Below are 27,689 nucleotides of genomic sequence, written 5' to 3' on the forward strand. Positions count from 1 at the left end.
GACCACTCTTCTGTAGAAGTATTTCCTAATATCCAATCTGAATCTCCCCAGTGCAACTTGAGGCTGTTCCTTCTCATCCTATCACTAGTTGCCTGGGAGAAGAGGATGTACTCCACCTCACTACAACCTCCCTTCAGGTCCTTGTAGAGAACAGTAAGTTCTCCCCTGAGCCTCCTTTTCTCCAGACTAAATAATCCCATATCCCCCAGATGCTCCCCCACAGGGCTTGTGCTCCTCCCTCACAGCCTTGTTGCCCTTCTCAGAACATGCTCCAGGGCCCCAATGTCTTTCTTACAATGGCAGTGGCTGGAAAACAACACAGCAGGGGAGTGTCTTCAGTACCTGATCCATGTAAAACCTCCGAGTGTTGCTGTGTGTGTATGAGTAATTCCTGCTTGGAAACGGCCTCTGCTTTACTTTAACGGGACAAAGGACCAAGTCACCTGGAAGATGAAACAATGGAAATATTGAGAAAGCTGTATGTGGGAGAAATGAGGAAGAACAAGTAACAGCACAGTTGGCTTGATGATCAAGGTGCATGACTTCTCCTGCCTAAGATACAATGGAATCATTAGAGTTTGAGAATGTAAATGTGAGCAGCTCCCATCCTGCTAAGTACCTGTTGCGTGTTGGGGAAATAAAGCAAATCAACACAGAGCTCAGCTCCTCATGGTGAGCTGGGCACAGCCTGAATCATGTCCTCAGCGCTGCACAGTTTTCAGCTGCACTATCCACCTTGTAAATGTGAAGGCATTTAAACACAACTGCTTCCATTCCAAATGTCAGTCCTTGTTCCAGCATAAACTACTAGAAATATGTATGTGAAATATAAGAGGGCATGGACTGTTCAACCTCTGAAATATATTGATTATTTTATTTTACTATGGTACTTTCTATTCATATCAATGAATTCATTCCTCTCTGCCTCAACAGTTTGCGAATATCCCATTTCCATTGTGATTGCTCCCACTCATCTTGACTAAGTTCTTTTAGCACGGTAAGGGAAAACTCAATTTTCCTTAATATTGGCATTTCTTTCTGTCACTGCTTGTAGTATTGTCTAGCTTTCATTGTGATGGAAACAAATGTGTAAAAAGCAAGAACAATAATAACAAAATTGAACTAAGACAAATATATCACTATTCCAGATCTACAGCGGAGTGAAAGAAGGTGCAGTTCATTACCAGGCACGGTAATTTTGGAAGCATTTTTCACCCTTCAGGAGAAAATAGTAATTAAATTATTCTCTGCTGCTTTTATTTTTATTTATTTATTTCTGTACAGAAGAGCACAGAATTATAGAATCCTAGCTCTGTTGCTACACAAGAGGGCTCTGAATGGCAATACCGAGCTAGCCTTTGGAGTAGGAAAGGATAGGGATAGTGGAAAGGAGGTTAGAATTGGTTGCTTTTTCTTACTCACCAAAATGTTAATTGAGACTTCTTCAAAATAATGTAGTTATTTTTCTCTCTGCTTCCATGAAATCCAGGTCATTCCTACTCAGTCCTCTCCTGAAATGTCTGTGTAGGATTTGAGAGTGCTGCTGAGTCACTTTGGTCCTCTGCTGTTTCAAGCAACTGCTATGTGCAATACCAGCCATAAATGTGTAATTACATCTGAAAGAAATGCAGGATTTTTTCCCTGAAGCCCACTAAAAAGTTGGGCTACATCTACATTGCATTTAAATTTGTCCTAGTTCTTAAATTTCTGGCCTTTTCATAGTCAGTATTCTTGCCTCTTCGGTATGTCTTCTCCTTTGCAGCTCCTGCCATCAGATTGAGCCTTTCCTGTCTCACGGACTTCCCATCTCATCTCAAAACACAGCACAGAATGTAGTTGATCTTCTGTATTTGCTAATTCTCAGTTGCCTCTACAGAATGTTTTGGGGTATAAGATGGAGAAAGTGCTACAGCCAAGTAGAGTCATGTTTTGTTGCTGGTGCTGGAGTAAATCCTTGTCTCTTAAAGAAACAAAAGGAAACAGTGGATGCACTGGTTGGACCAGATGATCATAGTGATCTTTTCCTACCTTAATGATTCTATGATTCTACACTTTAAGTAGTAAGGAGCCCAGTCCTTTCAGGTGTAACTCATGCTAAGTAAGATGCTAATATTAATCAATCTCATTAACTTGTTTCCTGTGGCTGTTGTAGATGTTTGCTTAGATCCTACATTTGAATTGAGTTGTAGTGACTTTAAATATTTTGAAATCAAGGTAGGTCACTTATTTGGATGTTGTTACTTCATTGGAGCTTGCAGTTGGTACAGGGAAAGCGGTGATGCTGAGCGCAAATCACAGAATAACTCCAGAGCTGTACCCAAACAGCAGCTTCTGTTTGGACTACTGATGGGAGTGTTCACAGTCACCTGAGAGAAGGTGTGTGAGTTTCTGGGGTGGAGTTCTCTCATGGGTAATCTCTGCCCCTCAGAGATACTCCTGATGTTGTCCTAACTACGTGATACTCCTTTGCTGTTGTCCTAACTACGAGCAGTTCATCTCAGCTCCTTCCAGCGCATTCAGTGGCACAGATCAAGAAACTGGATTGCTTATAAGCTGATAAGGTAAGCATCGCGCTCAAATTGACACTTGAGAGGGAAGAGGGCTGAAAAACAAAGATGGTAAGAACTCAAAGCGCAATGGCACTGCTTATAAATGTATGAAGGAAGCAGGCAGCCACTTTGAAATGAGATTTGACTTTTTGCAAGAGAGCCGCAGGGGAAGGGAGCAGGGCGAGCTGCATCCTCTTACCTCAGCACCACTCTGGCATGATGTTTGTGTGATAGCTCTGTCTCTAACACTTTGAAAGTCCTTGGTCTGTGAGCTATCCTGGTCAGAGCTTTTACTCTCAGAGGATGGGTTTTTGTCTCTATGGCTGATGGTTATGCAGTGCAGAAACTTCTGCCTGGCAAAGTGTGTTAGTTGTACTAGAAATTGTGTGTTGGAAATGGGGAGATGTGGAGGGGGGACACCATGAGCAGTGCTGCTTTTTTTTCTGCTCTCATTAAAAAAAATACCCTCTGATCTCCAGATGAAATAACTAGCACAAGAGTTTGTGTTGATTGGTATCAAACAGTCCATTCGGCTTCTGTAAAGAATATTAATTCAGCAGTGCTGGCAAAGCATTGGGAAAGTTAATTTTAATGGTAATTTGGAGCCTGGCTTCTTTCTTTTTTAAAAGGCTTTTATACATGAAATAAATTTTTATTGCTAATTCATTTCATAATCATCTGGTGTGGCTTCATGTGCAGTCCACACTAAACTTTTTTTTCTAGAATAGGGAGAAGCTGTGCTTTCTCATTAATACTCATGGCTCTTAACAACCTGTGGCATGTGCTTGTTTGTGACTGTAGTTTATGGCTCAGAAGCAACCTGCAGGGTGAAGGAACTGAAGGTTAAACCCACAAAAGGGGATATTTCTTCTCAATTTTGCAACTTTGCAACAAGCTGTACTTCCTCTGATCAGGTAATTAATGTCACAGGAGACTTGGCTGCCATGATGAGCTGCAAAATGAGCCTCTGTCAGGACAGTGCAGGATACTCTTCTGTTTTGCTGCCTTTACATGATGTAGCAGAAAAGAACATCCCAGCTGTGCACATCCTATTTCCTTGCCTCAGGCTACCTGACTGCATCTCTGATGCAACGTGGGTGCCTCACAAGAATCTCTACATAGGAGTATGTATCATACTAGTATGAATTCCAGTTATCGTCAGTGCACTCCAAGGAATATGCCTTTCTTTCCTAACAGCAGGCATCCAGCCTATTCAAGATAGAAGTGAGTAACATAGATATCTATATCTAACATAGCTTCCAACCCATCTCTGCCAGATCCATGGTATGAGGAATCTTCTCTTTATTACAAATCAGACTGGCATCCTTCATTTAAAATGAAAAAAGGCCACTCAAATTCACGTTACGGGGTTTGGAATAATGGTTAAGAGGAAGTTATGCTCACTGTAATGCCCAGAGCAGCATATCTAAATCTGTTTCTGTGGTGTGAGTGATGAGAAGCTGCAGAGCAGTCTGTTGCTGAAACACTTCGTGGTGCTATGTTGCTGCCATGGGTCATGTGCAGTCATTTGCACTAAGCCCTAAATATCCTCACTGGTTCTGTGCTTTTTCATGACATGGAATGTGTTCCATGGGACTAGAGAATGATCCCAGATTTAACTTATTCTAATCGGACAAAAGGCATCTGATGTCAGATGTAAGACTAAATTGGAGGAGAATGATGTAGCTTAAAGAAAGCAACAGTGGCAATCTGCAGCTTATGTGACCATATCCTGTGTTCTCACAGGACCACAAGAGCCTATCTATTCTTAATTCCACTTGAGATTCTAGATGCTGGATCTTCTAAACCACTAAGACTCTTTCAAACTGTTTCTGGCACTGCTATGATATGAATAATAAAGTTACAGCCCCATTCTCAATGAAAAAAAAACATCCTATGAGTGGATGTTTAGTGTAATGAGGCTGTTCTGAGTGCCTCTTTTCTCACACCTTGAATGTTAGCAATAGTGATATATACTTCCACTGATTTTTAAGTATAACCTCCACCCCAGCACAAGTTCAGCTTGTTAGCTATGGTACTGGGGCATTCAGAGGCTCCTGAAATACTCTTGAAGTGGTAAAGGAATTGGGTCGATGATACTTTTCACTCATAGCTGCGCAGTGCTGCGCCTCATGGGAGTCTGGTCCAAGGCTGAGGCTCCTGGGCATTGCCACATCACTGCTGACAGGCAGTAAATGTCATCAAATCTGCAGGGAATCTAAATAGAGAGCAGATATTTTCTCCTTCTCCCTTCTTTTGACAGCAACCTACGTGTTCTCAAATATTATAGTCTACGTAACATGGAGCACCACCATGCATATTTCTTCCTTAAAGTGACTTATTGTCATATAAATTCACAGCCAGCTCTTTCTTTCTTAGCTGAAATGCTGCAGAGGAGTGGATGAACACTGCTTTCTTACCCCTTAGGGTATCTTGGTTATTTGCCAGCGGGAAAGAACTTTGCTGAAAGATGGGGGTATTACCCAGATTTTTTTTCCACCTGCTGAGGGATTCTTACCTTCTGGCCTGCTGGTTTGCTTGCTCACTCATTTTGAAAAAGTAATTATTAAACCTCTGGGATTCTGTTTTGCTGAGGTGTAGTTTTTTAATGTGACACAACATGAAGCGCTGACATCCAGTCTCACCTCTGTGCATGCTTCTGGCAAAGGCTTCTCTTTTGTGTGGATGAGGTTGTGTTCATGTAAGTCCTGGTCTGTCCCTTTTTTGGTATCCAAGGATTGGAGTATAATTACTAAAAATATTTCCCTCTTCTGAGAATCGAGCAGCTGCTGACTGGGGATATCTTTAAAAAACCTGTTCAGTCTTTAAGGTGTAAACCCACCTCATTTACAAATGAGTTAATGGAGGTGTAAGAGGATATTACGTATGGCAGAATTTGGGGTATTTTGTCACTTATTCCTTTCCACTTGTCTTTCAGAGCCCTGTGCTTCTAGCCCCTCTTTCCTGCCTGTCGCACAGCTGTGTAGCTACAAGCCATGCACTCTACCCAATCTTGTTAACCATGTAAGCTTGGGTGCTCCTTTCTCTAGGCATGGCCATGCTATTCAGTTGCTGGGGGAGATCATAATAGCAGTTATTTCCTTATCTGCCTCCAGCAATGGAAGGCAAATCGATCACATTATAATGTGGAGTGATGACTGCTTTGCCGGTGAGCCTGGCATTTCTCTCTTCACTGCATTTCTAGTGCAATGTGATGTTAGCTTTTTGCTTCTGCTTCCTAAAGTCTCCTCATCCTGGGAATACCTTCCCAACTCTCAGCTGTGCACCTGCTACCTTCATGACTTGTCCCTGCTGAGTTAAGCTATACTTCCAAATATTTTTGCTGAAAGTGATTCAAACAAGGTTTGCTCCCTGAGCTCATACCACGGTCTTTTCCCAGTGCTGCACTTGACTCTTACCCTGGTGCCTGGAATCAATGGGCAAGTTCAGCTTGCAGCTATACTCTTTACAATGATTTTTGTCACAATTGTTGTAATTAAACCTGATACTGTAGAACCCTAGGGGATAAGCATGAAGTTAATGGCATATTTTCTTAAATGTTTGGATGTTTTCCAAAGAACGAGTTTTCCATTAAGTTGACATGTTCTCTTCGTACCCTTCATCAGAATGGCTGATGGCCCAGTGGAGGCATGTTAGGAATCATCCTGAATCTTCTTCACCTGATCCTGCTGTCAGTGAGCTCAGGCCTCTTGCCTTCGGAGCCTCTGAGAGGCTGAACGCAGCTCCTGAAAAAATGAGAGGAAAAAAATCAGAGCGGATAGGTTAGCATCTGCCCAGTCCTTCTCTTAAACCATGCTGTGATTCAGCACAGGAAGAATTCCCTACTGCAGTAGCTTGCTTGTACATAACTCAGGACATGGAGAAGCTGACTTTACTTGCTATCCATTTTTACATTGTCTTTGGTTTTGACTGTGATGTTTGGAGGGAGAAAAATAGAGCTCTGCTATTCATTAAGTAACTTGCAGTTAAGTGAAAGATGGAGCTGTGTTTAGAACTATTGAGAAGAGGATTAATTGTGCTATCCGTGAGTTAGAATGCATGGGTAGGAAAGAGAAAGATTGTTTATTTTTTTTTTTTTTTTTTTTATTATTTTTTTCCAAGGAGGAGGGAGGGTTATAGCATGTAACTGAATGTGGAGATGAAATGCTGTCTTTATTAACTGATTTGAGATATTATGAAGAAATACGTTGTGCAAAGTATAGTTAGAGTGGTAATTAGAATAGTAAGTATAGAATTAATAGAATGCACGTCTATAATAACACTTGGATTTAGAATTAATTGTACAGACAAAAATAGGATTCCAGAAGCACACAGAATGCTGAATCATAGAGTTAATAATTTCTAAAATCAAACATTGCAGTTAAAGACTTAACTTGACATTTTAAACAAAATTAGCAATGAGATGGGGATGGAAGGTACAAAACAGGAACAGCAAAAGTCCTCCAGGGCACAGATTCTGTTTTCTGTGTTTATACAGCATTCTGCCTCAAGAGCACCTCTGTCCCCTTTGATGTTATCAAAAGCTACTGAGACACAGGCATTTATCTTAGCTCAGACTAGGAGTAAAGATTAAATATATATAATCGTGAGCTGACACTGTCAGAGTAAATACCTGTTTCCTTAGTCCCTTCCCTCCAGATGTAAAGCAGTGATCAAAGCTGGGTGAAATTCTGGTATGGAGTTAACGGTCTATTCTGCACCTTGAATATGGCACTAGGAAGTGCTCTCTTCACCATCATGCGATGATGGATTTTCAGGGCATGACTTATGCTTCCTCTCTCAGAATAGGGCCATTGAAAGTGGGTTTTTGTAAAGGGCTGAACCTAGTGCTGTGAAGCCCCAGTGGGAGTCTGGCCCTTTGGACACAGGGGTGGTGGGAAAAGATGGATAGTGATGGACAGTGACAAGTATCCCAAGGGTGAAATACTTACCTTTCAGATGTTGCTTGTTGTTGCTGTCAATAGATGATATTAGCTAATATGCGTTTTGAAGCATTCCCTTTGAGCTATGAATTGCTCTTGACAGGCAGCAGGATTGTTTAGTCTAACTTGCCCTGGCCAGAACATCTTGCACTGTGGTGAGAGGGAGGTTTTCATACTGTGACACTGTAATGTGATTTGACATTTCAGATAGGATTTTACAAGAAGTGGTAGGTTATTTGTACCAAATGACAAGAGGATGTTATAGACAAGAGATCATCAAAGTAAAACAACAGCTACATCTCCCTTACTGCTGCACCAGACAAATACCCAAACCACATCAAACCCACCCCAAATCCAATAGCATCAGTAAAGGCCCAGGCTGCTCCCCAGTCAATAGTAGACAGTAGAATGCGTCTACTGGATGAGAAATTCTCATCCCATAATAGGCTTTTTACGCTTAAATATACACCAGCTCTGGTCTAAGCTTGTATTGCGTGGCTTTAAAACAGGTAGTAACTTTGTAAGGCATCTAAAGCCATGGATGCTGTTAGAGCTGCTTGGATTTTCTCTGTGCCGTTTTGCTGTCCTGTTATGTAACTTGGTCTGACTTCTGCCATTTTTGATTTCTGCTTTAAATGGCACACATTACACATGTCATCAAAGAGAAAAAGTACCACGAATCTTAGATAACATGCTTGGAAAATAGATGCCTCTAAGGTTTGGTCAGGGCAACTTAATTCCCAATTGAAAACCATGCCGGGAGTAAGTCGTCTTGCTGCTATTTTTTCTGTAGCTGTCAGCTCTTAGCATGCCCTGCTCATCCCAGTTTTGCATTGGGAATAACAGGGAACCCTAGGGTTTGAATCAAGCAGTTCTCCTTTCAGTTTCTTCCCCCCTTCTCTCCTATAGAAGGGCATATATCCTTTTGATACCGTTAGCTACTGTGAAAACCAGTGTTGCTTGTTTGGTGCAGATTATCTGTAGTGATGTTGAGCATTTAGCCGTAAGTTGTTGACTTGGGGATATTTGAATGCATCCAAAACTTGCTGCTAGCACCAGACATGAATTATGTAGCATTTGTGAAGAGGCCCTCAATGCCTAAGCCTTCTGGACACAAGGGCATATGATGGTACTGCAAAACTCATCACTAGATAAATAACAGCACAGTCCAGTCAATGGGGAAAATATTATTTGATCACATCCACTAACCCTTCCTATTTCAAATCTTTCTTCAAGAATCATTTCCTTCTGCAAGGGAAAAACCAGCTGTGATTTCAGACAGCTGCAGAGATTAATAGTATCTGTGGTTCATAGACTTCAGGATGACCAAATTGTGCTTTAGCTCGTCTCAGATTTCACAGCACAGTTGCCTGATCTTCTTATCACCATTCTCATCTTCTACTCTTTTCCCTATAGTTGTCTTTCAGTTTGACTGCCTTATAAATATCTACACAGCATTTAATTTCTTAAAGCTTTTTTTTTTTTTAATTCAATCCAGTAATGTTAGTATGGGAAATGGTGTTGGAAGGAAAGGGCAGTAAGCTCTGACATGTTTTGCACCTCTAAATACATACTCTTTTACAGTGGAAGGATGAAGCATTTGAAATGGAACTTGGTGATGTCAACTCACCATTTAATGAAGCTTGTAAACAGAATGGCTTTACAGGGAAAGAGCGTGGTCAAACATGAAACTACTTGTACACACTGGCTTTATAGTCCAGTGGTTTCTATTTGCCAGTAAGCAGCTTCACAGTTTATTTCATAGGCAATTTAGGAACTTCTGTCCATCAGGCTGGAGATTCAGTTTTTGAGATTACAGGGCAAAACACCTTATGAATTAACAGAGGAAGCTGTACTCACTTCTTGGGAATGCTATGGTCTATTAGGTTCACGCTGCATGTATATTTATTAACAGCATGGTTACTTCAGGATGTATCTTGGTGTCTGAACTTATGTCTTAAAAATTTCTCTTCCAACCACACTACCATAGCATTTTTTGAAAATCTCTAGGTGGGCAGCATAAAGAAGGCTAGTGAGTCTCAGAGAACAAGACAAGGATGTGCTTATTTTAAAAAGTCACCTTTAATCAAAGAAGGAATATGTCCAAAGTCTTGTGTACTTGTGAAATTTCCATTCCAAGTTCAGTTGATGAACAAAATCTACATGAGAGTTGTTAGCTTTTTTTTTTTTTTTTTTTTTCATTCAGCGATCGTAAGAGGCTGTGGTGGGTGCTGGCTGAGGCTGTACCTATTTGTGGGTCCTTTGGGAGATAAGCCAAGATCCAATGCATATGACAGTTCCTTAATAGAGGATACAGAGCATCTGAATGATTCCCTGCCATATTGTGATTTCTGCTGTTTAAGCATGAAGTTGAAATGCTACAAGAACTTCAGCTGCTACAAGAAAGCTAAGTGCTTTCTCCACCTTGACAATTTGTGGACCTAGCTTTACACTAACAGTGCGGTGACACCAAGAAAGGCTTTTGCTCTTTCCTTTTCAGGAAGAAAACAGGAGTATATGTGTATGGAAAGGTATGTTTACATTGCTGAGTGGAATATAAAATAGCTTTCCAAGATACAGAGAGATGCAGTGAGGTCTAAGGATGCCTGTGATCAATAATCCTCAGCAGAGTTAGGGTATCAGTGGACCTATACTTTTCATCTTGGCAATCTAGGACCCTGCTTCCCAGGTTAGGTTGAAATAGGTTTCATAGCTGGTTCGGTGAAAGCTTCATAGAAGTGTATACCTGGCTCAGAAGATGTGCATTCACATAAAGTATCAGTCCTGAGATACTGAAGCATATGCACTCTAAGTAAAGAGAAAGCAGGCAAAGGGGTTGGGTTATAGGTGCTAGACCTGCTGTTATTGCTGCCATTGAAAGTGAAGTTGTTATTGCTGCTGATAAAGTGACTGATGGGGTGAGAGTTTCATAACTAGCGATGGTGGCTTTCCATTTGATACTCCAAAAGAAGCCTGTGCTTTTTCTTTGCATTGACAGCAGTGCTGAGATAATGCTTTATTCCGTGAGCTATTGGGTCATCAGCACGTTTTTACTGGTAATTGCTGTCTCAGTGACTTTTTATTGATCATTTAATTTCTGCCTCCAAATGAGTAGGAGCAAATATTTTTCAGCCCTTTTAACCTCCTTAACTTCTCATTTGTGCTCTGCTTCCCTCTCCCCTGTGGCCAACCCAATGCAAATAGGTGGACAAAAAGATTAATAGAAGGAAGGAGATGCCTTCTTGCTCTCGAATGCCCTATGGCTTGGAGACTGTTATTAATAGCTGAAATAAAAAAGTGTTTCATAACCATCCTCTTGCTCCAGCTTCCTTGCCAGCCCCGTTTCCATGATCCCTGTGGAGAAAATGTGAGCTCATCACTTTCCAATGCAAATTCAGCTTATGGTCTCATACTTGGATTCTTTTCTTATCAAGGGTGGAATATGTATGTTCCCCCAGCTGGATGCTTTCAGGAAGCTGCCATTTGCTGGGATATTCATGGAGCATGTGGAGAACGGGCCTGGAAAAAGCTTTTCAGGCACATTCTCTTTTTCTGCTCTGAAAATTTTACTGTCTGCTCCGTGCATGCAGATGTGTTTGCATCTCTTATCCTTACTCATGCACTGGCTGAAAAGGAATTTTAGGTATTTCCACATTGAATTTTAAGTTAAAAAGCAATGTAGGTGTTCCATTCTGAAATATATGGAAGCTCTTGCCAGGAATGCAGTTCCCCATACAGCCCATATGTGAAAGCTTTTGCATCCACAAGCTTCATGTAGGTCCGCATGCACTTTGAATTTGACTTTTTCCCCCCTGTATATTTAGAGATTGGGTCACTACTGAAAGTAAGCCAGAAGATTTTTGGCCCAGATGATCTGGGAAGAACAGAAATGGCATACTGTGCTTTACTGCCCTATTTCTGTGTGGGCAGTGTTATAATGCAGTACGTAGGACCCTTTCAATCAAGCTCTCTGCTATAATTTCACTTTTTGTTGGTGGTGGTTTGGTGTTTTGTTTTGTTTTTTTTTTTTTCTACATGACTGCATTGCCACTTGGGCACTATCTAACAAGTTTTACTGAGCTGGAGGTTCTGAGATGACCTTTATCTGGAAATCAAGTGAGATGAATTGTAAAAGAAAAAAATAGGAGGAAAAACGTGCAGGAAGGTTCTGTTTGCCACTCTGAAGAAACCTTTGATCACATTCCTAAGGAAAATCTTTAAGCCATACATTCTTGTAATGCATTTGCTGGGTATGTGCCATTTATGGGACAGAATACTATTTATCTTACGAATGCCACATCCTTTCAGGGGCTGACAGCCCAGTGAACACAAGTGAGTTTTTCTTTCAGGTAAAATGGAAGATACTGTTTTATTCTGAGTGTGTTTCACTGGAGTTCTGCCTTCATTGTGTTGTCTGTTGATCAGTGAAGTCATTCAGACGTAAAAAGCAAATTTAGGTAACAGTGTAGAGATTTCACTATGGAATGTCCCTTTGTCAGTGGCAGCCTTGTGTGCTATCTCCATTTTACTAACAAGAAAGATAGATTCATACTGTGCTTGTTAAGTGCGCTTACAGTAAGTTCTGTTGGTGAAGCATTTACTTTCATGTAGATAATAAGCTCCTAAGCAAAGTGTTTCTAAGGAAGCCGAACCACTTGTGAAACAATCTCATATGGTAGAGGGATTCACTTGGAAAAGAAAGACAGAATAAAGAAATGACAGATGAATTCAGTTTTATGGCTGAACAAAATTTTTCAATTGATCTGAAAGCAATTTTTTTTACCTTGGTTTTGCCAGTCTTACCCCTCTGCCCCTGGCTTTTTTTGCATACCTTTGTGAGTGTGGCTGGTGTGAGCAATTGCTGATGGCCGCAGCACTTCTTCCATTGCACTGGGAGAGAAGGAGTTGCAGCTCCACACAACTTGCCTGCAGACCTGTGTCTCTTGCTGTGCTACTGCTGTGCCACGATTGAATGCTTGTCTCAGTAGCTGAATTCCCATTAACTCGTCTTCCAATTCAGCTTTGTTTGTGAAGAAGCCAGTTGGCATGATCCTGCAGTGTATTGTGTTCTGAAGAAAAGCGTGGTGACAAGAGATGGTCTAGGAAGTCATTTTCAAAAGAACACTGCTGATACATACAAAGTTTAACTACAGATTTTTTTGTCTACCTCATGATGTGGCACTTGGGTCAGTGAGTGGGGCAAGAGACTGTGGTGCATCTCTCTCCTGAACTTTAAATGAACCTGTAACTGGTGGATGGAAGCTGATAGTGCACATCCACCTACTTGTAGAGAGGTACCAGCTAGGAGCCAGCAGCTTAGTCTTAGAAACAAACAAAACCTTTCAAGCAAAGGGAGGCGTCAGCCCAATTTCCTCAATGCCCACAGCAACCAGCAGTGAGTGCCAGAAGTTGTAGTAGCAGCAACAAGTCCTTCTGGCAGTGAGCTGAGCCCTGGTTCAGGCTGATGCTGGAGCCATCCCAAACAAGTATGATCTCCTGTTCTGAAACTTTAGCCCATACTGCAGCTGAAAACCTATCTTGAGCACCGTTAATTAGAACATTGGCTTCTATTTATGAATACGAGTTGATGAATATTCATCTGACATGTTGATTAAGGTGCTGTTATTTGCATATTCTTCCTACATTTTTAGAACTTTACCCTTAGGTATTCTAATATTCAAGATATGCATGTGGAGTCGAGGGAGATTTTGATTATGTATTAGGAAAAAAATCATAATGGTGCTGGTCAGTTGTCGGAAGGGTTTGTTTAAAGAGGTTTCTTTCTTGGAGGTGTTAAAACTTGGCTGGATGAGGTTCTGAGCAACCTGAGATATCTTTGAATTTGATTTTAACTTTGAAGTTGTTTCTTCTTTGAGCAGTGGATTGGGCCAGTTGACACCTAGAGGACTCTTCTGACATTCAGTATTCTATAATTCATGCGAATGAATGATGTTCCCACTTTTTTGGCATTAATATGAATATAGATGGGCACAAACACCTAACCAATACTTTCTAGGTTAGTATTACTCCAGAGGTAATGAAGTAATCCTGTTAAGTGTGTTGTAATATCTTCTAATGAAGTCTCTGCCTTCATTAAGAATACAGTGTTACTCATCATGAGTTCATTAACTGCTCAGCATATCTGATTTGCAATTTTCTCCTTGCGGATGGTCAAGGTAGAGCTTATTTCTCCTCCTGGCTTCCTCCAGGCTTCAGTTTGACCAGTTAATGCATGCTGAAACTGCGACAACCTTGCCTATATTAAGTGTGCCTGCAGATGAGCTCTGGTGATTCATACAAAATGATTTAAGAGACTGAGGGCAGGACGTGCAGCCAAGGGCAACCATTTCTTAAACTGCACCAACCTAAATAGCCAGGACTGACTTGGAGGTGACATAAAATTCTAGCACAACTTAAAAATCAACTTTTCCAACAGAGACAAGACTTTTGAGATCAAGTCTTAACAGATGTAAATGCCAGATGCAGTTGCTTTACACAGCCTGATCTAACCCTGGTAATGACTGCAGCCCCTGGGAACCTTCCTGAAATGTTATGCTAAGAAAAAAATTGCAAACAGTTTCTGTTCAAAATCAGCAGATTTTCTGAAGACAATGTGAAACAACTAGAGGCTAAATGACCAAACTGCATCCTCCATTTGCTTGGTATAGTTATACTTGCCCAATGAGGAATAGCAACCAAAACATGGAATTAAGGCAATTTCTCATAGAGAAGGCAGTTTCTCGTAATGAATAGCAGATACATGCAGTGAATGCAGCTCACAAGCCAGAGGCTAAGATTCTTTTCAGTAGAAAATCTTTGTGTAGTAATTCTCAAACAGATATGTAAAAAATTAGATCCAGCACAAAAGGTGAATTTTGTGGAATAAATTACTTGCTCTGAATAGTTTGTAGAGAGGTATCTACAAAACAGAAGGAAAAGCTGCCCGGAGGTAGCAAAGGCTCAGAACATCCGCGTCAGCCTTTTCAGTGAAGCTCATGATATCAAAAGCCCTGGCAGGAAACATAATAAACAAACGCTAGCTTTACAGCTGAACCCTTCTTAGAAATCAGCGTGTATATTACAGGAGAAGAGTGGGTATCGCTAGGTTTTGGGTATTTGCTTACTACAGAAACCAAGGTGCCTGCCAGGTCAGTGCTGGCTTGTTGTGGAGCTTGGAATAATGTTGTTCATCCAGAGTAAATAAGCTGCTGGCTCCTTGCATCTACCTGTGGTTCCTGATAATTCTTACCCTACAGTTGCTGCAAAGAGACTTAGTGTGTTAGAAATGCTCCGTAGCTGTGAGCCCTTCACTTACCAAATGTGACTTGCTGACAAGGCGTTGGGTGGCTCTGTACCTAAAGCTTAAGGACAGTTCCACAGTCTGCCTCCTTGAAAGTTGGGAGGGAGGAAGGGGGAAGTGGGAAACCTTGTAATTCTGACTTACAAGAGGGGAGTTTAGTCAGATAACCTATGAAAGTAACTTAGATATTCCACCTTGGGCTGAATCTGAACTGATTTTAAGAACACAGAACACAGTAACTGCTCCTGCAGGTTACCAGTTTTGTGAAGGACCAGCTAAAGGACTACTAAAGCTCTCAGAGGAGCTGATCCTTGTCATGCAGAAGGTAAAACCATATGGGCACAGTGATGGTATAATTCCTGAAGCTTGACAACCACCTTTGCAAAAGTTAAGCTGGCCTCATGGGGAAAATTCTTCTGTGCACTTCTGAGGTACAAAGTTTTAGGATTGATGTGACCAAGGCCTGGGTGGCATTCTGAGTTTTCATCTCTGCTTTTCTCGGAGCAGTGCTGAAAGAATCTTAAAGAAGCTGGTGATGGAAAGTTCTGGAGAAAAATCATTTACTTACCAGACATATGGTATGGATACCAGCAGCATGAGCTCCCTTTATAATAGATTTCAATCCTGTTTGGCTTTGAGTGGGAGAAGAGTTCAGTCACTCCTGCATTGCTGGCAGTTTGGGTCCTCTGCAAAGGTAGCATTTACTGCTCTCACACAGCAATGAGCAGAGTTTTGCCAGCAGCTGAGCTCACATCAAGAGCATTGGGATAGTTCTGTGAGCAGCACAGAAAGGAATTGCACAATATTTTCAGTTGATGTTCCTGCTATAGCACACTTCAAGGATTTTCTTTGTAATAGAGAAGAGGAAATTCATACACTTAGGCGATAGCATGGAGCATAGCTCGATAGATAGATATGATGGGAATCAAGCTGATACTTTGATCAGTAAGAGAGAAGCAGCATGTGCAGTGCCACTATGCTTAGTGGCATTGCAAAGCTGCTCTGGGTAAAGGTACCTCTAGTTCCCTCAGCTCAATTTCACTTGGCATCTGAACTTTGCTGGAGCAGATGGATGCCAACCACAGAGTTACAACTGCAGATTCCTCCCTGAGCATCCATCCTCATAAGGGTAGTACAACAGTTTACTCTGCACACTTCTAGCTGTGCCTTCCTGCTGATTCCTTTCATGTGGGCTGACCTCTGTTGTATTGTAGACTTATTGAGCCCAAAACCTTGGATTAGGATGAACAGGAAACGTGTTAGACTCTGTAACAAGAAATTGGTTAGACTTATTCCAGCAATGCATCCATGCTTAATGCTTCAGAGAAGGGTGAAAAATCTAGGAGCAGCATCCCTGTCTGCCTGACCTAAGGGTCTGTTTCCTTCAGTACAACAGATGTGGGGAATCATTCCGTGCTCTGATCAGCCCTCAGGGCACTCAGTGACCAGCCTCATCATCTGCAAAGAGCACTTCTCCCTCCTGGTCCCTTCAAACTCTTGGTTGGAATCAGGATGTTAATTGGCTAGTAGTCAGATTTTTATTTAGATGTAGGAAGAGCGAGCAAGGATGGTGTGGCTGGAACGGAGATCATCATGGAATTTACTGCTCACAGTTGAGTGTACTTTGGATACCACTGTATCACTGCCACTGCAATCACACTCTTAGATCTGGGAGGTCTCTAAATGTATACTTAAGACTCATTAAAGTCATGGGAATGTAAGCATAAGTCTAAAATTATACGTATGGTCAAGTGATAATCTGAATTCAGACCATAATCTTTTGTGCTTTAGGCTGTGGTAATATAAATCAGTGAAAAGTTCTGTGCATTACTACTAAAAGTATTTGCAGTAAAAATGAGATGTTTGGTTAACTTTGCTAGAAACTGGATGATTATTTAAAGAAATTACAGCAAATGGAATAGAATCTTTTACAGACTCTTCCGTTTGCTTTAAATTTGAGTCTTGGCTCTGTGTTCTTGTCAGCTAGCCATACCAATCTTTTTCTAGGCAGGTATCTGGTAATGTAAAGATTATTTCCTGACAAATAAATGTTTTTCCACTTTCTTGCCAATGCTTCTGATCCATGAGAGCAGGTAAGCAGAAGTGAAGAGGAAAAACCCGTGTGAAGACAAGATTGCAATTTCAGGCTTTATTTTAATTCAAAGCTCTTTCCACACTAGATTTTTTTTTTCCCAAATACTATTCTTGGTTTGAAACTTTAATTCTGGGCGTACATTTGGTGCCCAGATGGTGCAGATTCACACAGAAGCCCATCACGCTGTCAGGGCGGGTGGATACATACGTAAATATTTTGCCTTTTTCCCCTATAATATTTGGCTTTGTCTGATCTAATTGCTGTCAAAGGCAGGATGCGAGGAATGCTTAAAAGAAGCAAACAGAGAGGACCTCCAATGTCTGTATTGCAGTAACTTGGGAGGATGCTTAATCTACTCAGTGGTAACTAATAATTTTGTTGCATGGGGTTGTTTTTTTTTATTCATGCTGTGAATTCATGGTGTATGGTCAAAATCTGTCCCAAGTAATATTTTGCAACCCAAAGCAGAAACCTATATTTTTAGTGACGTAAAAACATGGTTAACCCTTTGGAGCTATATGTAAGGCTAATGCCTCTGCCTTTTTAGTTTTGTTGCCAGTTAGTGTTGTCTGCATGCTTCTTGGTATGTCATTCTCTCATTTACATAAATCATTGCTTCATTTAATTCTACTGAGTGCATGTCTTAATGCATTTTTAAAACATAACTGCAATTCCAGAGCAGTTGCTCCTCTAAACAGTGGTAGCTAATAGCAAACAGTGTGGACAACTGCATTCAAGATGCCTTTTTAATTATTAGAGGGCTGTTCCAAAATACCGTAATATTAATGGAAAAATGATTTTCACGAGGTTTAAATCTGAATGCTCAGTAAGAGGGTCTAATGAAAACGGTGTTAGTTAAGGGTACTGGCAAGAGGGATGCAGGAAACTTTACTACTTTTTCACCAGTGCAAGAATGATTGCACTGTCACAGACTTACAATCAGATGTAGAAATTGGTGAGGCTATAGTTCACAAAAAGCATTGGGCTATGCCAGGCCCATTCCTCTGAGGACACTGAGCCGAGAGCTGCCAGAAGAGGATGGCCTGGAGGTGTGATGATTGTAGAGGAAGAAAATTGGCTATAAAAGGAAAATATGAGTTTGTGACCAGAAGTCAAGCAGAAGAAGCACGTGGTTGGTTTTTTCCATAGAATGCAGATGAAATCCTGTAAGTTGCACCGGGTAAGTTTAGGTTGGATATCAGGAAAAACTTCTTTACAGGAAGAGTTGTTAAGCACTGGAATAGGCTCCCTAGGGAGCTGGTTGAGTCACCATCCCTGTATGCATTTAAAAACCATTTGGATGTGGTGCTCAGGGACATGATTTAGCAGAGGGATGTTAGAGTTAGGGTAGTATGGTGAAGTTGTGGTTGGATTCAATCTTCAAGGTCTTTTCCAACCTGAGCAATTCTATGATTCTAAGGGCAAAAATGTTGCCTGTTCCAGCCATTTGTGTTGCCATTTGAAACCTATTATCCAGAGGTGCTTATAAATTCTATCTGAGACTGCTGTGAAAGTGGCTGGGTACCTTCCAGTCGCTGCCATAACCAGTGACACTTGCTTCTGCTCGTCTTGCTTCTTGGCTGTGGGGTGAATGTAGACTGAAAAATTGTTTTCTATAAATACATATTTTTCTCGTGGTGATTTTATTACTGAAGATAAGATGAAAGCTGTTTGCTTTGCACGTCTCCTGAAGCCTGCCCACAGAAGTGTTATTGCAAGATAAGCTACAATGGGAATTTCTGATTTCTCTGTGGTAAATGCTGGCCCACGTATTGCTAGCTCGTGGCTCTGGGAAAAGAAAGGAAAGAAGGAGTGACTTGCCACGTTCTACCCGGTGGTGAAAGCACAACTCTGACAGCTGCTGTGTAGCCTTTGTTGTATCTTAATTTTGCATGTGAGCTTTTCCTACGGATTGCTGTTGCCTGTCATATGCCAAAGGTAGTACTGGCTGCCACACTGGATTGATGGCAGGGACTGATTTTCTCTCAGTCTTTACTTTTGCTTGTCAGGTCCATCTAGTCTACAGCTGGGAGAACATATTGCATTCATGTAACATCAATTCCCCTTCTGTATTTTTCCCTTTCCAGGAGCAATTGAGCGGTGCTCATACATCAAGTACCACTACTCCTCAGCGACCATTCCCAAGAACCTCACCTACAACATCACCAAGACAATCCGCCAGGATGAGTGGCACGCCTTGCGTAAGTGTTGCTGGCTTTCTTCTCCATTTTCCTCACGTACAGACTGAGGGAGGTACTCGCTAAGAAACGAGAATGGGGAAATTGACAGGCAACTCGCTTAGACTTGTGTTCTCACGTGCAGTTAGTCTTTATAGCAGATGGATCAATTTGTACTTAAGACCTACATGGCTATTTCTGCTGCTGAATAGAAATTCTGCTGAGGCATAAAGAATTGGTGGTGGGAAGAGATGTTTATACGCAGATTAATATGTAGTTAAATATGAAAATGTATAACAAGATCAATGGCCTATTTTTTTAATTTAGTAGAATGTTCAGTTTGTAAGTATGTCTTCCTGCATTTCATGCTGCTGCTGAGTTTTCTGCTTCCAGCAGAATTCATTGCTGGCTTTTACTGCAGAATATGTCCTCCTGCCTGCAGCTCCTGATAAGTGTGGCATCACTCTCTTCTGAAGATGTAGAAAGAGATGCTGCACCCTCAAAGGAACAGGGAAGGAGCTTTTATCCTTTAGTGATAACAGTACCTGGTGGTCATCAACTTGTAACATTTGCTTAAGCAACAAAATCCGACAGAGATGGAACTGCCTTGAGTTGCATGGAGGGCTTTAAAGCTTTTTCCTCATCTTGGAATTGGAAAATGGCTTTCACAAACCAAGTAGAAGAGGTAGGATTTTGCAAGAAATGATAGCACTGCAACTTCCTTTTGTTACTATGCAGTCATGGTTACTGATGAATGTCCAGAGTTCCTCTGCCTCAGTGCAAGTAGTAAACAGCCCTTTGGAAATGATGGAAGTTAAAGAATGCTGATATTGATGCATAATCTCAGAAGGTAATTGTAAGCAGCAAGTCCAAACTGTCTGAGAAATATGTTAGAACTCTGGTGTTTCCAGGGCTTTCAGTACCTGTTTCACTCCTGCCTTCTTGAGCTGTTTCTCTGGAGGATGCTTTTAAGCTTTGGGAAGGAGAAGCTGTTACGATATCATTCACTCCTTGAATTGGTAAGATCAAACCTGGTTTTTGTTAGTTCTTGTACACCCACCGCGATATTTGATAAAGCATTAAAGTAGTTCCGGAGGGACCTACTGGGATCCTTTATTATTGTTATTTTGATTCTATGGATAAATTTTTATTTTGATGTGATGAAGAAAAGGAATACTGAATTCCTGCCTCTCCATCCATCTCAAAGGTTGTAAGAGGCCAGCCTTGCACAGTGTGGCACTCGTTTGTCCCTAAATTTAGACGATCAGGTTGTTCAGTACCTTTCAGGTTGTCTGCTTCTATGCCATCTCCACTGGTGTCAGTTTTATGTTAGCACTACTAGTCTGTGTGTGCAGAAAACAAACACCCTCTCCCTCCTGCCCCCACAGAAAAGGCATCTTCTGTTAAGTTGCAGTACGAAGAGGCTGTGGTTTATGCTTCTGGCTGTGTATGTGCGCTTTTGCCACTGCTGTGAGCAGTGATGACTTTTCTGTGATTATCCTCTGGGAATCTCACTAATTACTATAGGAATTATTGTCTTGAAGTTGATCTTTATTTCTGCAGTGTCTCGCAATGGGTTATCCTCATGCTCTTTGGATGTTTTTCCACAACTTAAATGTAATTACTAAATGTCTGGCAATGTTAGTCCTTCAGTGTGTGTGCCCCTTGATGGGATCAGCAAGTTCCTGAGCACGGTGTTGGCAGCTGACTGAAGCTTTCAGGAGTACATTTGGCAGTCTCCAAAGTGGCAGCCTATATGCAGTGCTTGCACTTTAACATATCTGATGTGATCTGAAGCTCTTCCAGGATGAGGCTGTTTGTTTCTTTCCTAAGGAGGTTTCGCCAAGTGCCTGGGTGTGCGTATGTATTTCTGACCCAGATTTTTGTGCTGATTCATGAGTCAGATAAATGCAGGTAGATGTAGATAGCCAGATCCATGCTTTGGAAAGACGTGGAAGGAAAAGTACCTTGAAGCTTTCTTCTCCAGGGTGGTTTAGTACATTGCTGAGTATATGATATATGGAGTAAGCCAGTGAAGGATCTGGAGCCCATTTTGCATTCAAATTGTATGTACAGCTTGCAATTTTTTTTTCCTCTACAACATCTTTCAAAAGATGAGGCCAATAGCAATTTCTTTCAAATAACATTTAGGCCATGGGATGTTCTCCCTTTAGAAAAGCTTTGTGATTGAGCAGCCACCCCTACATCATTAAGCACTTTCAGAAAGTCCCTGTAATCTTAGTCCCTTCCTTAGCAGCTGACACAGTTCTATACCTCTGGACTAGTTTCATCCAGGGCACAGTTAATTCAGCTCCCCACTGCTCTTCCTGAGGCAGCATAAACTTTCTAAGTCAGCATGACCATTATTTTCCTCTGAACAATTCCCTATTCATAATTTCTCTTTCCCTCAGTGTACAGGCAATAAAGGAACAGACCTGTTGTTCCTCATGTTCTCCATATGGGTAATTTCTCAGATCTGTAACGTAAAATGGGAGAAAGGAAAAACTCTGTATCCTGATGAGATACTGGGATTAAACTGCATCTGGAAAATTTCAGGGCAACTGGAAAGGTGAAAGTGGAGTGTTTGTTCATACTACTAAAGAAAATACCACTTCCAGGCAGAAGCTTCTGCTGTCCTTTAATATATCTGTATTTCAGTACTGGTTGTTTTCCTTCCCTGGTGCAAGAGAAGCAAAGAATGGGCCTGGGAAGGAATTCTGTTGATATACCTGCATACTTGGTTGGGGTGCAGAAGAGAGGACTCCAGCCATGCTCAGCAGACTACTTTTTTCAGGCTGACCAGACAGAACTGGTGCTCTAGCAGTTTCTCTTGTGTTGCAGGAGTGGGAGATGGGTAATTGGTTTAAGGCCAAGGACCCCATGGCACCCACTGGTACAGAAAGCAGTTTTTCCTATAGCTATGCTGTCAGCTGTGCTAGAAAAACTCAGAAAAGAATCTGGACCTGAAGGAATGGCTGAACCTAACTTTATCACTTTTGATTTTGTCTTTTATCATTCTATTTGACATTTTCAAGATGGAACCTTTGCTCCAGATTGATTGCCTATGGCATTGTGAGCTGGGGAAATAGGACTTCACTTCCCTGCAATCACTTCTTCTCAACTGTCTCTGGTTAAATAGGGATGTAGGGAATAATGATTGTAGTATTGCCAACTTGCTACTGTCAGGAGATAATGTTCATCTAATTAGACAAAACAAATGTCTATACAAGCTGAGAGGGGAAGGGAGAAGGGAAAGAATGCTGCATCCAACAACTTTGAGCATGAATAACTGTCACTTCATGGAAGCTGCCAATGTAATGGTGTGACTTCTCAGGTTGCCCAGAGAAGTTGTGAATGCTGCATCCCTGGAGATTTTAGAGGCTGGGTTGCATGGCCTAGTGGGTGGCAACCTGGCCCATGACAGGGGATTAGAACTGGATGGGCTTTAAGGTTCCTTCTAACCCAAGCCATTCTATGACTGTGTCAGTCGTAGAATCACATTTTGGCCCCCTCCTTATGTACAGAAATATAGTCCACTGTTCTGGCTTCTGAAACCCTCTACCAGCACCAATGGTCCTTTTAGAAATGGAGGTACGTGTCATTTGAACAAAAATTTAAAAATCGGAACAGTGCTGTATTTATTGTATTTAATTCCGTATGTTTTGTTTTGTTCCCATAGGTTTACTCTGTGTGCTATAAATGTGCTCATGAAACATGGGAAAAATGGTCATGGCAGGGGTTCATAGAGTTCATGGAGTATAGCACAGGCATTGGAAATGGTGTGAGGCATTTTCACATCATGGAATAGGCGTCCAACCAGGAAGCTTTGGATAGGAAATGTTTTTTTGATCTTATTTAAAAACTTCAGGAAGTCATTGCCTGGCATATTTTATAAAAGAAAGTGAAAGATTGTTTGCTTTGTTACTGTTTGTACTACAGTTTTCAATATGTGTTATATTCAGTCTGATATCCTCCAGGAATCTGCATCTCCAGGCATCTGTTCTCTAAGGCCACTGGGAGGGAGGGAGGGAGGGAGGTGTAAGGCACCCAAAGTCCAATCCAGTTTGTTCCTTGGAGTAAAACCAGACGCCAATGAGTGATGCTGTTTCATACTATCAGAGTGTAGGAAGGCCATGTTTTGTTTTGTTTTTTTTTGTTTTTTTGTTTTTTTGGTTTTTTTTTTGCTTATAGGCTTTAGACAACCTGTGCTCTGCAGTGTTCTTCTGCGACAGTCTAAGGACCAACTGTTCTGTGAAGGCTAGCCATAGTTTGGAGAATATACACATAGTTTGGAAAATAAACATGCTTAAGTCAGATGGAAGGTAAAGATAAGAGGAAATAGGTTTTTTTCATACTTCCTTAGATCCAGTCTAGTATGATGTTTTTATTTTTGCCTCCAGGTTCTTTGTTTAGACCTTATGCTTTCTCACTCACTTGTGCCTATGAACATACTTGTATTTGCGGTGGGACTTCTGTGCATCCATTCTGTGAGACCAATTTCAGCAAGAAGAGTTGTGCAGGAAGCAGGTACCACAGGATTGTGAGTTAACCTCCTCTGGTCTCAGAACTGTCCTGAGCCTCATGGGGCTGTTGCTTGTGGGTCACTCCAGTCTTCCTCACTGATGTCTTGTCAGATGAAGCAGGGAAAAGGGGCTTTTCTAGGACTCTCTTATCTAAGACAGGCAAAGAAATTACTGCAAACAAGCAATGATGCATGTTCTTAAAGAATGAGACCCTTTTCTCTGAGAACAAGCCAAACTTCTGTGTCTTCTTTCTCCTGTATTGGTAGCTGAAACAGAGCAAATGCTGCATGATGCTCAGAGCCTTTGTATGGCAGAGCTCCCTGTAGCTTGCACTGCATCACATGAACATTTCCAGAAGGGATATAAAATTCCTTCCTTCTCTCCAAAAGCTTATTTTGCTGACTCATGGAGTCAATCATACAAGATAGACAGATGTCTTCCAGCCTCTTATTTTTCTTTCCTTCTCACCTATCACAAACCTGAATTTTTACTTTGAATTACAATTGGCCATACAAGAGCTGGGACTTCTGTTTGTGCCACCTAGACCTGTGCTCCACGCTACTGGGCAAGCAACTATTTTGTGTCCAGGAAAAAGGAATGTGTTCCATCAGGGCAGATCATGACTGAAATTGCAACGGAAACATCTCCTCCTGTACAGCTGAGTTAGAAACTGTCACCAAACTGCTTTGGAGACAACCAAATCTCAAATGTGTGAACTCCTGCTGTGAGGTCACAGGATGTGGGCTCTGAATTTAGAGCATTGACGTGGGGAGATGCATTGTCAGAAAAAGAAGAACCATGAACTCTGTTAATTGAAATGATAACATTTGTCTTCTCTGCTGAAAATGGCAATAATCCTGTGTTTGTGGTGTTCTGAAAGCCATTTGCATAAAAAATGAATTGTAAATTCAAAAGTAATAGCCTGGCACATTCTGAGAAGAGCATGTATTGGAGGAAATGAAGGATTTCTACAGGATGTAAGAGTGGTAGCATTTTAATTTATATAGCTTCTTTTATGCTAAGTCTAAGTGCATTTTATCAGCCTTAATAGTTCAAACTCTGCAGTCTCTAGGAGAATAAGGCATTCATTATTACTAGGCTTCTTCATTTAGGCCTGGAAAGCACTCAGTTATCTCCTTACTACCAGTAAAACTACTGGCAGGGGGACTGGAAGAATCTTCTGTTGTGGATGTTGGTTGTGATACTGGGAGATGGGAGAGGCAGCAATTAGTGCTCTGGAGAAGACAGTAATGTCTACACTTGTAAATTTACAGGCTTCTCAAGCCCACGAAGCAACATGCTGAGATATGCACACAATCTCAGATCGTAGCTTGACTATGCATTAGTAACACCAGTAGGCTCGTGGCTTGACCCTGTCAGATGATTTTATAAACAACAGTAAATATTTCATTTTTGTATCTGTATTAAGTGCTGACCCAAGAGAATTTTTCTTTTTTTTTTTTTTTTTTTTTTTTTCCTTGAGTACTACTGAAAGTAGTGTTTGAAATAAATAGGCAGCTTCTCCTGCTGCTTTCTTCCACACTCTCAACCATGCTCCCTTGGGTCCCTTTCCATTCCTTTCTTCCTCTCCAAGGAAATGTTTCATTTTTAATTAGCTACCCCTGCACCCAGATGGAGGAACACCCTGAAGTATGACACCATCCTGCTGGTCAGTGCCATTTGGCTGATGATATGATGTCACTCCTTAATAGGTTGGTTAATAAGCAGACAGGAGAGCCATCCTGGAGTTAGCCATGCAGCAGGTGTTTGTGTGCCTGGAGGTCTGGTGTTAGATCTCCATAGTATTCGTCATTCTCAAAGCTACTGACCAGGTGGTAGTGACAAACATTTTTTCTCTCTCTGCTGTAGGGTTTTCTTCATATCTTCCTATTTCAAGTTGAGATATAAAAATGGTCTTAGCTTTTGATGCCAAGAAAACTGTTATAAATTTGTAAGGGATTTTACTGCCTTCTGCTAGATTTCATCTTAGGCTCTGCTAATATGGCAGTGACCTTAATACCTACACCAGAAAATAGCTTTCCCATCTGCATGCTACCTTTATCTTAGAGGGAGAAGAGCAGAGAAGGAGTATGGAGGAGTCTATATAACTCCCCATCCTATGTTGCAATAGTAGGAAAAGACAGGTTGAGGAGGGAGAAGATTAAGACAAGGAAAGGAGAAAAATTTCATCTGGACTGATGAGGTAGGACAGGTGAGACGAAGGATTATTGGATATGGAGACTAGGATAAGGGCTGGGATGGTAGAAGGGGAGATGCAAAAACGGGCGACAGTGGGGATAGGAAATGAGCAGGGAAGGAGATTCTCTGAAGCATTATGCAAAGTGCACGAGAGCCTGCTCGATTCACCACCAAGCCCTCCAGCCCGTACTTCACCCAGCAAAGAGTGTACCTGTCCTAGCCATGGGCTGCCAGCTTCTCCAGGAGAGTGCTGTGGGAGACAGTGCCAAAGGCCTTGTTGAAGTCTGGGTAAGTGCGTCAACAGCCTTTCCCTCATCCACCATGTGGGTCACTTGATTGCAGAAGGAGATCAGGTTGGTCAAACAGGACCTGCCCTTCATGAACCCATGCTGGCTGGGCCTGATTCCCCAGGTATCCTACATTTGCCTTGTGGTCTCCCTCACTACAATCTGCTCCATTACCTTTCCTGGCACTGAAGTCAGGCTGACAGGCCTGTAGTTCCCTGGATCCTCCTTACCACCCTTTTTGTAGGTGGGAGTCACGTTGGCAAGCCTCCAGTCCTCTGGTACCTCTTCGGTTTACCAGGATCACTGATAGATGGTAGAAAACAGCTTGGCATCTTACTCCTGTTGGTTCCTACATCAGCTCACGTAACAGGGGACTCTGATGTGCTCGGAAGTCTCATTCTGCTGAGTTTGTTGGAAACCTCATGCTAGAACTCCTGCTATTGCATCTGTTAAGAGCGTACAGGTCACAAAATCATATGAGCCTCTTTAAGGCTGCAAATACAAACATGTTAAGTCAGAAGATGACAGAGTACAAGCTGAAAACATGACCTTAATTTGTCTTTGAGCATGCTTATTATCAAGTCTTACTAAAAAACATAAAGTTTTCTACAGGACCACTGCCTTGTTCCATTCGTTTGGATATTCTGTTCTCCTTCAATGACCACTTCAATACTTGAGTTTTTCATTGCTTAATATATTTTTTGCTGACCTTTTTATTGCAAAATGCAGCTCTACAGACAATATTTAACTATTTCATGAACTTTGTGACACTTGTAATGAATTATGGAAGGGATAGTTTAAAAAAAAAAAAAAAGTATTCACAATTACCTTTTGAGGTGAGCTGTAACTTCCATTTTAGACTTGAGAATTGAAATTAACTGCTTTTTGGTGTCCAACTGGAGATGACTGAGACTTGTTTTTTACAGTATTTGGCAGCTATGAGTGCCCTACAGCCTATAAATCAGACTTCAGACAATCACCCAACTCATGCTGGGATCAGAGAAAATGAGAACATGGTTAGAGACTGCATCTAAAAAGATTTCTTAAATGAATTCGCCTCTTGTCACCAAGGACTTCAGGGGTAAGCATAGAGGAAAGCACTTGTGAGTGAGGGAGCAGGAGCTGTAAGTCAGCCGACTGATCTCAGCACCTACCACTCTTAATTACAGAATTGCATGGGTTCCCAGCTTTCACACTGCCCCTTTTGAAGGGGTCACATTTTTCATTTGCTAGCTTGGGTATGTTTGATACTGCAGCTTTCAAAGTGTTTTGATATTTTTTTGTTTGGTTTTGTTGTATTTGTACATGCAGACACTTGAATTCACCTTGGCTTACATGGTGTTTTATGTTGCCTCCTGTTGTTATGTTGGAAAAATGAAGGCATGTTTTTACCTCTGTCATAGAAAAGAGTTGTAGGGTACTTAAGGAGCTGTTCTGAATGCAAGGAAGTTGGGAGAAAACCCCATCCAGCCTTGTGACTTTTGCAGAGGAGCATTAGAGACATTTTGCTTGTTGCAACGTGGGGATGTTGACAGGTAACACATACCATTGCTAATCATTTCCAGTCATTCAGCCAGCCAAAATACAGCTTTATTAATATGCATGCAGTGAGCTCT

General features: G+C 41.5%; 1 protein-coding gene across 5 annotated transcripts in view; it reads left to right on the forward strand.

The window, feature by feature from the left end:
* The window catches only part of TMEM178B (transmembrane protein 178B), a 231,434-nt gene that overhangs the window by 37,239 nt on the left and 166,506 nt on the right, over positions 1 to 27,689 (forward strand). For all 5 annotated transcript variants that reach the window (XR_006171839.1, XR_006171840.1, XR_006171841.1 and 2 more), the window contains exon 2: positions 18,975 to 19,088. Coding sequence is in view for 2 of the 5 variants with exons in the window: in XM_042837941.1 (XP_042693875.1) it covers positions 18,975 to 19,088 (114 nt within the window). In the remaining 3 variants the exon portion in view is untranslated. The remainder of the gene's footprint in view (positions 1 to 18,974; positions 19,089 to 27,689) is intronic.

Source organism: Centrocercus urophasianus, unplaced genomic scaffold (genome assembly GCF_019232065.1).
Source record: "Centrocercus urophasianus isolate 14NV4802_14NV808 unplaced genomic scaffold, USGS_Curo_1.0 seq_73, whole genome shotgun sequence".
Taxonomy (NCBI): Eukaryota; Metazoa; Chordata; class Aves; order Galliformes; family Phasianidae; genus Centrocercus; species Centrocercus urophasianus.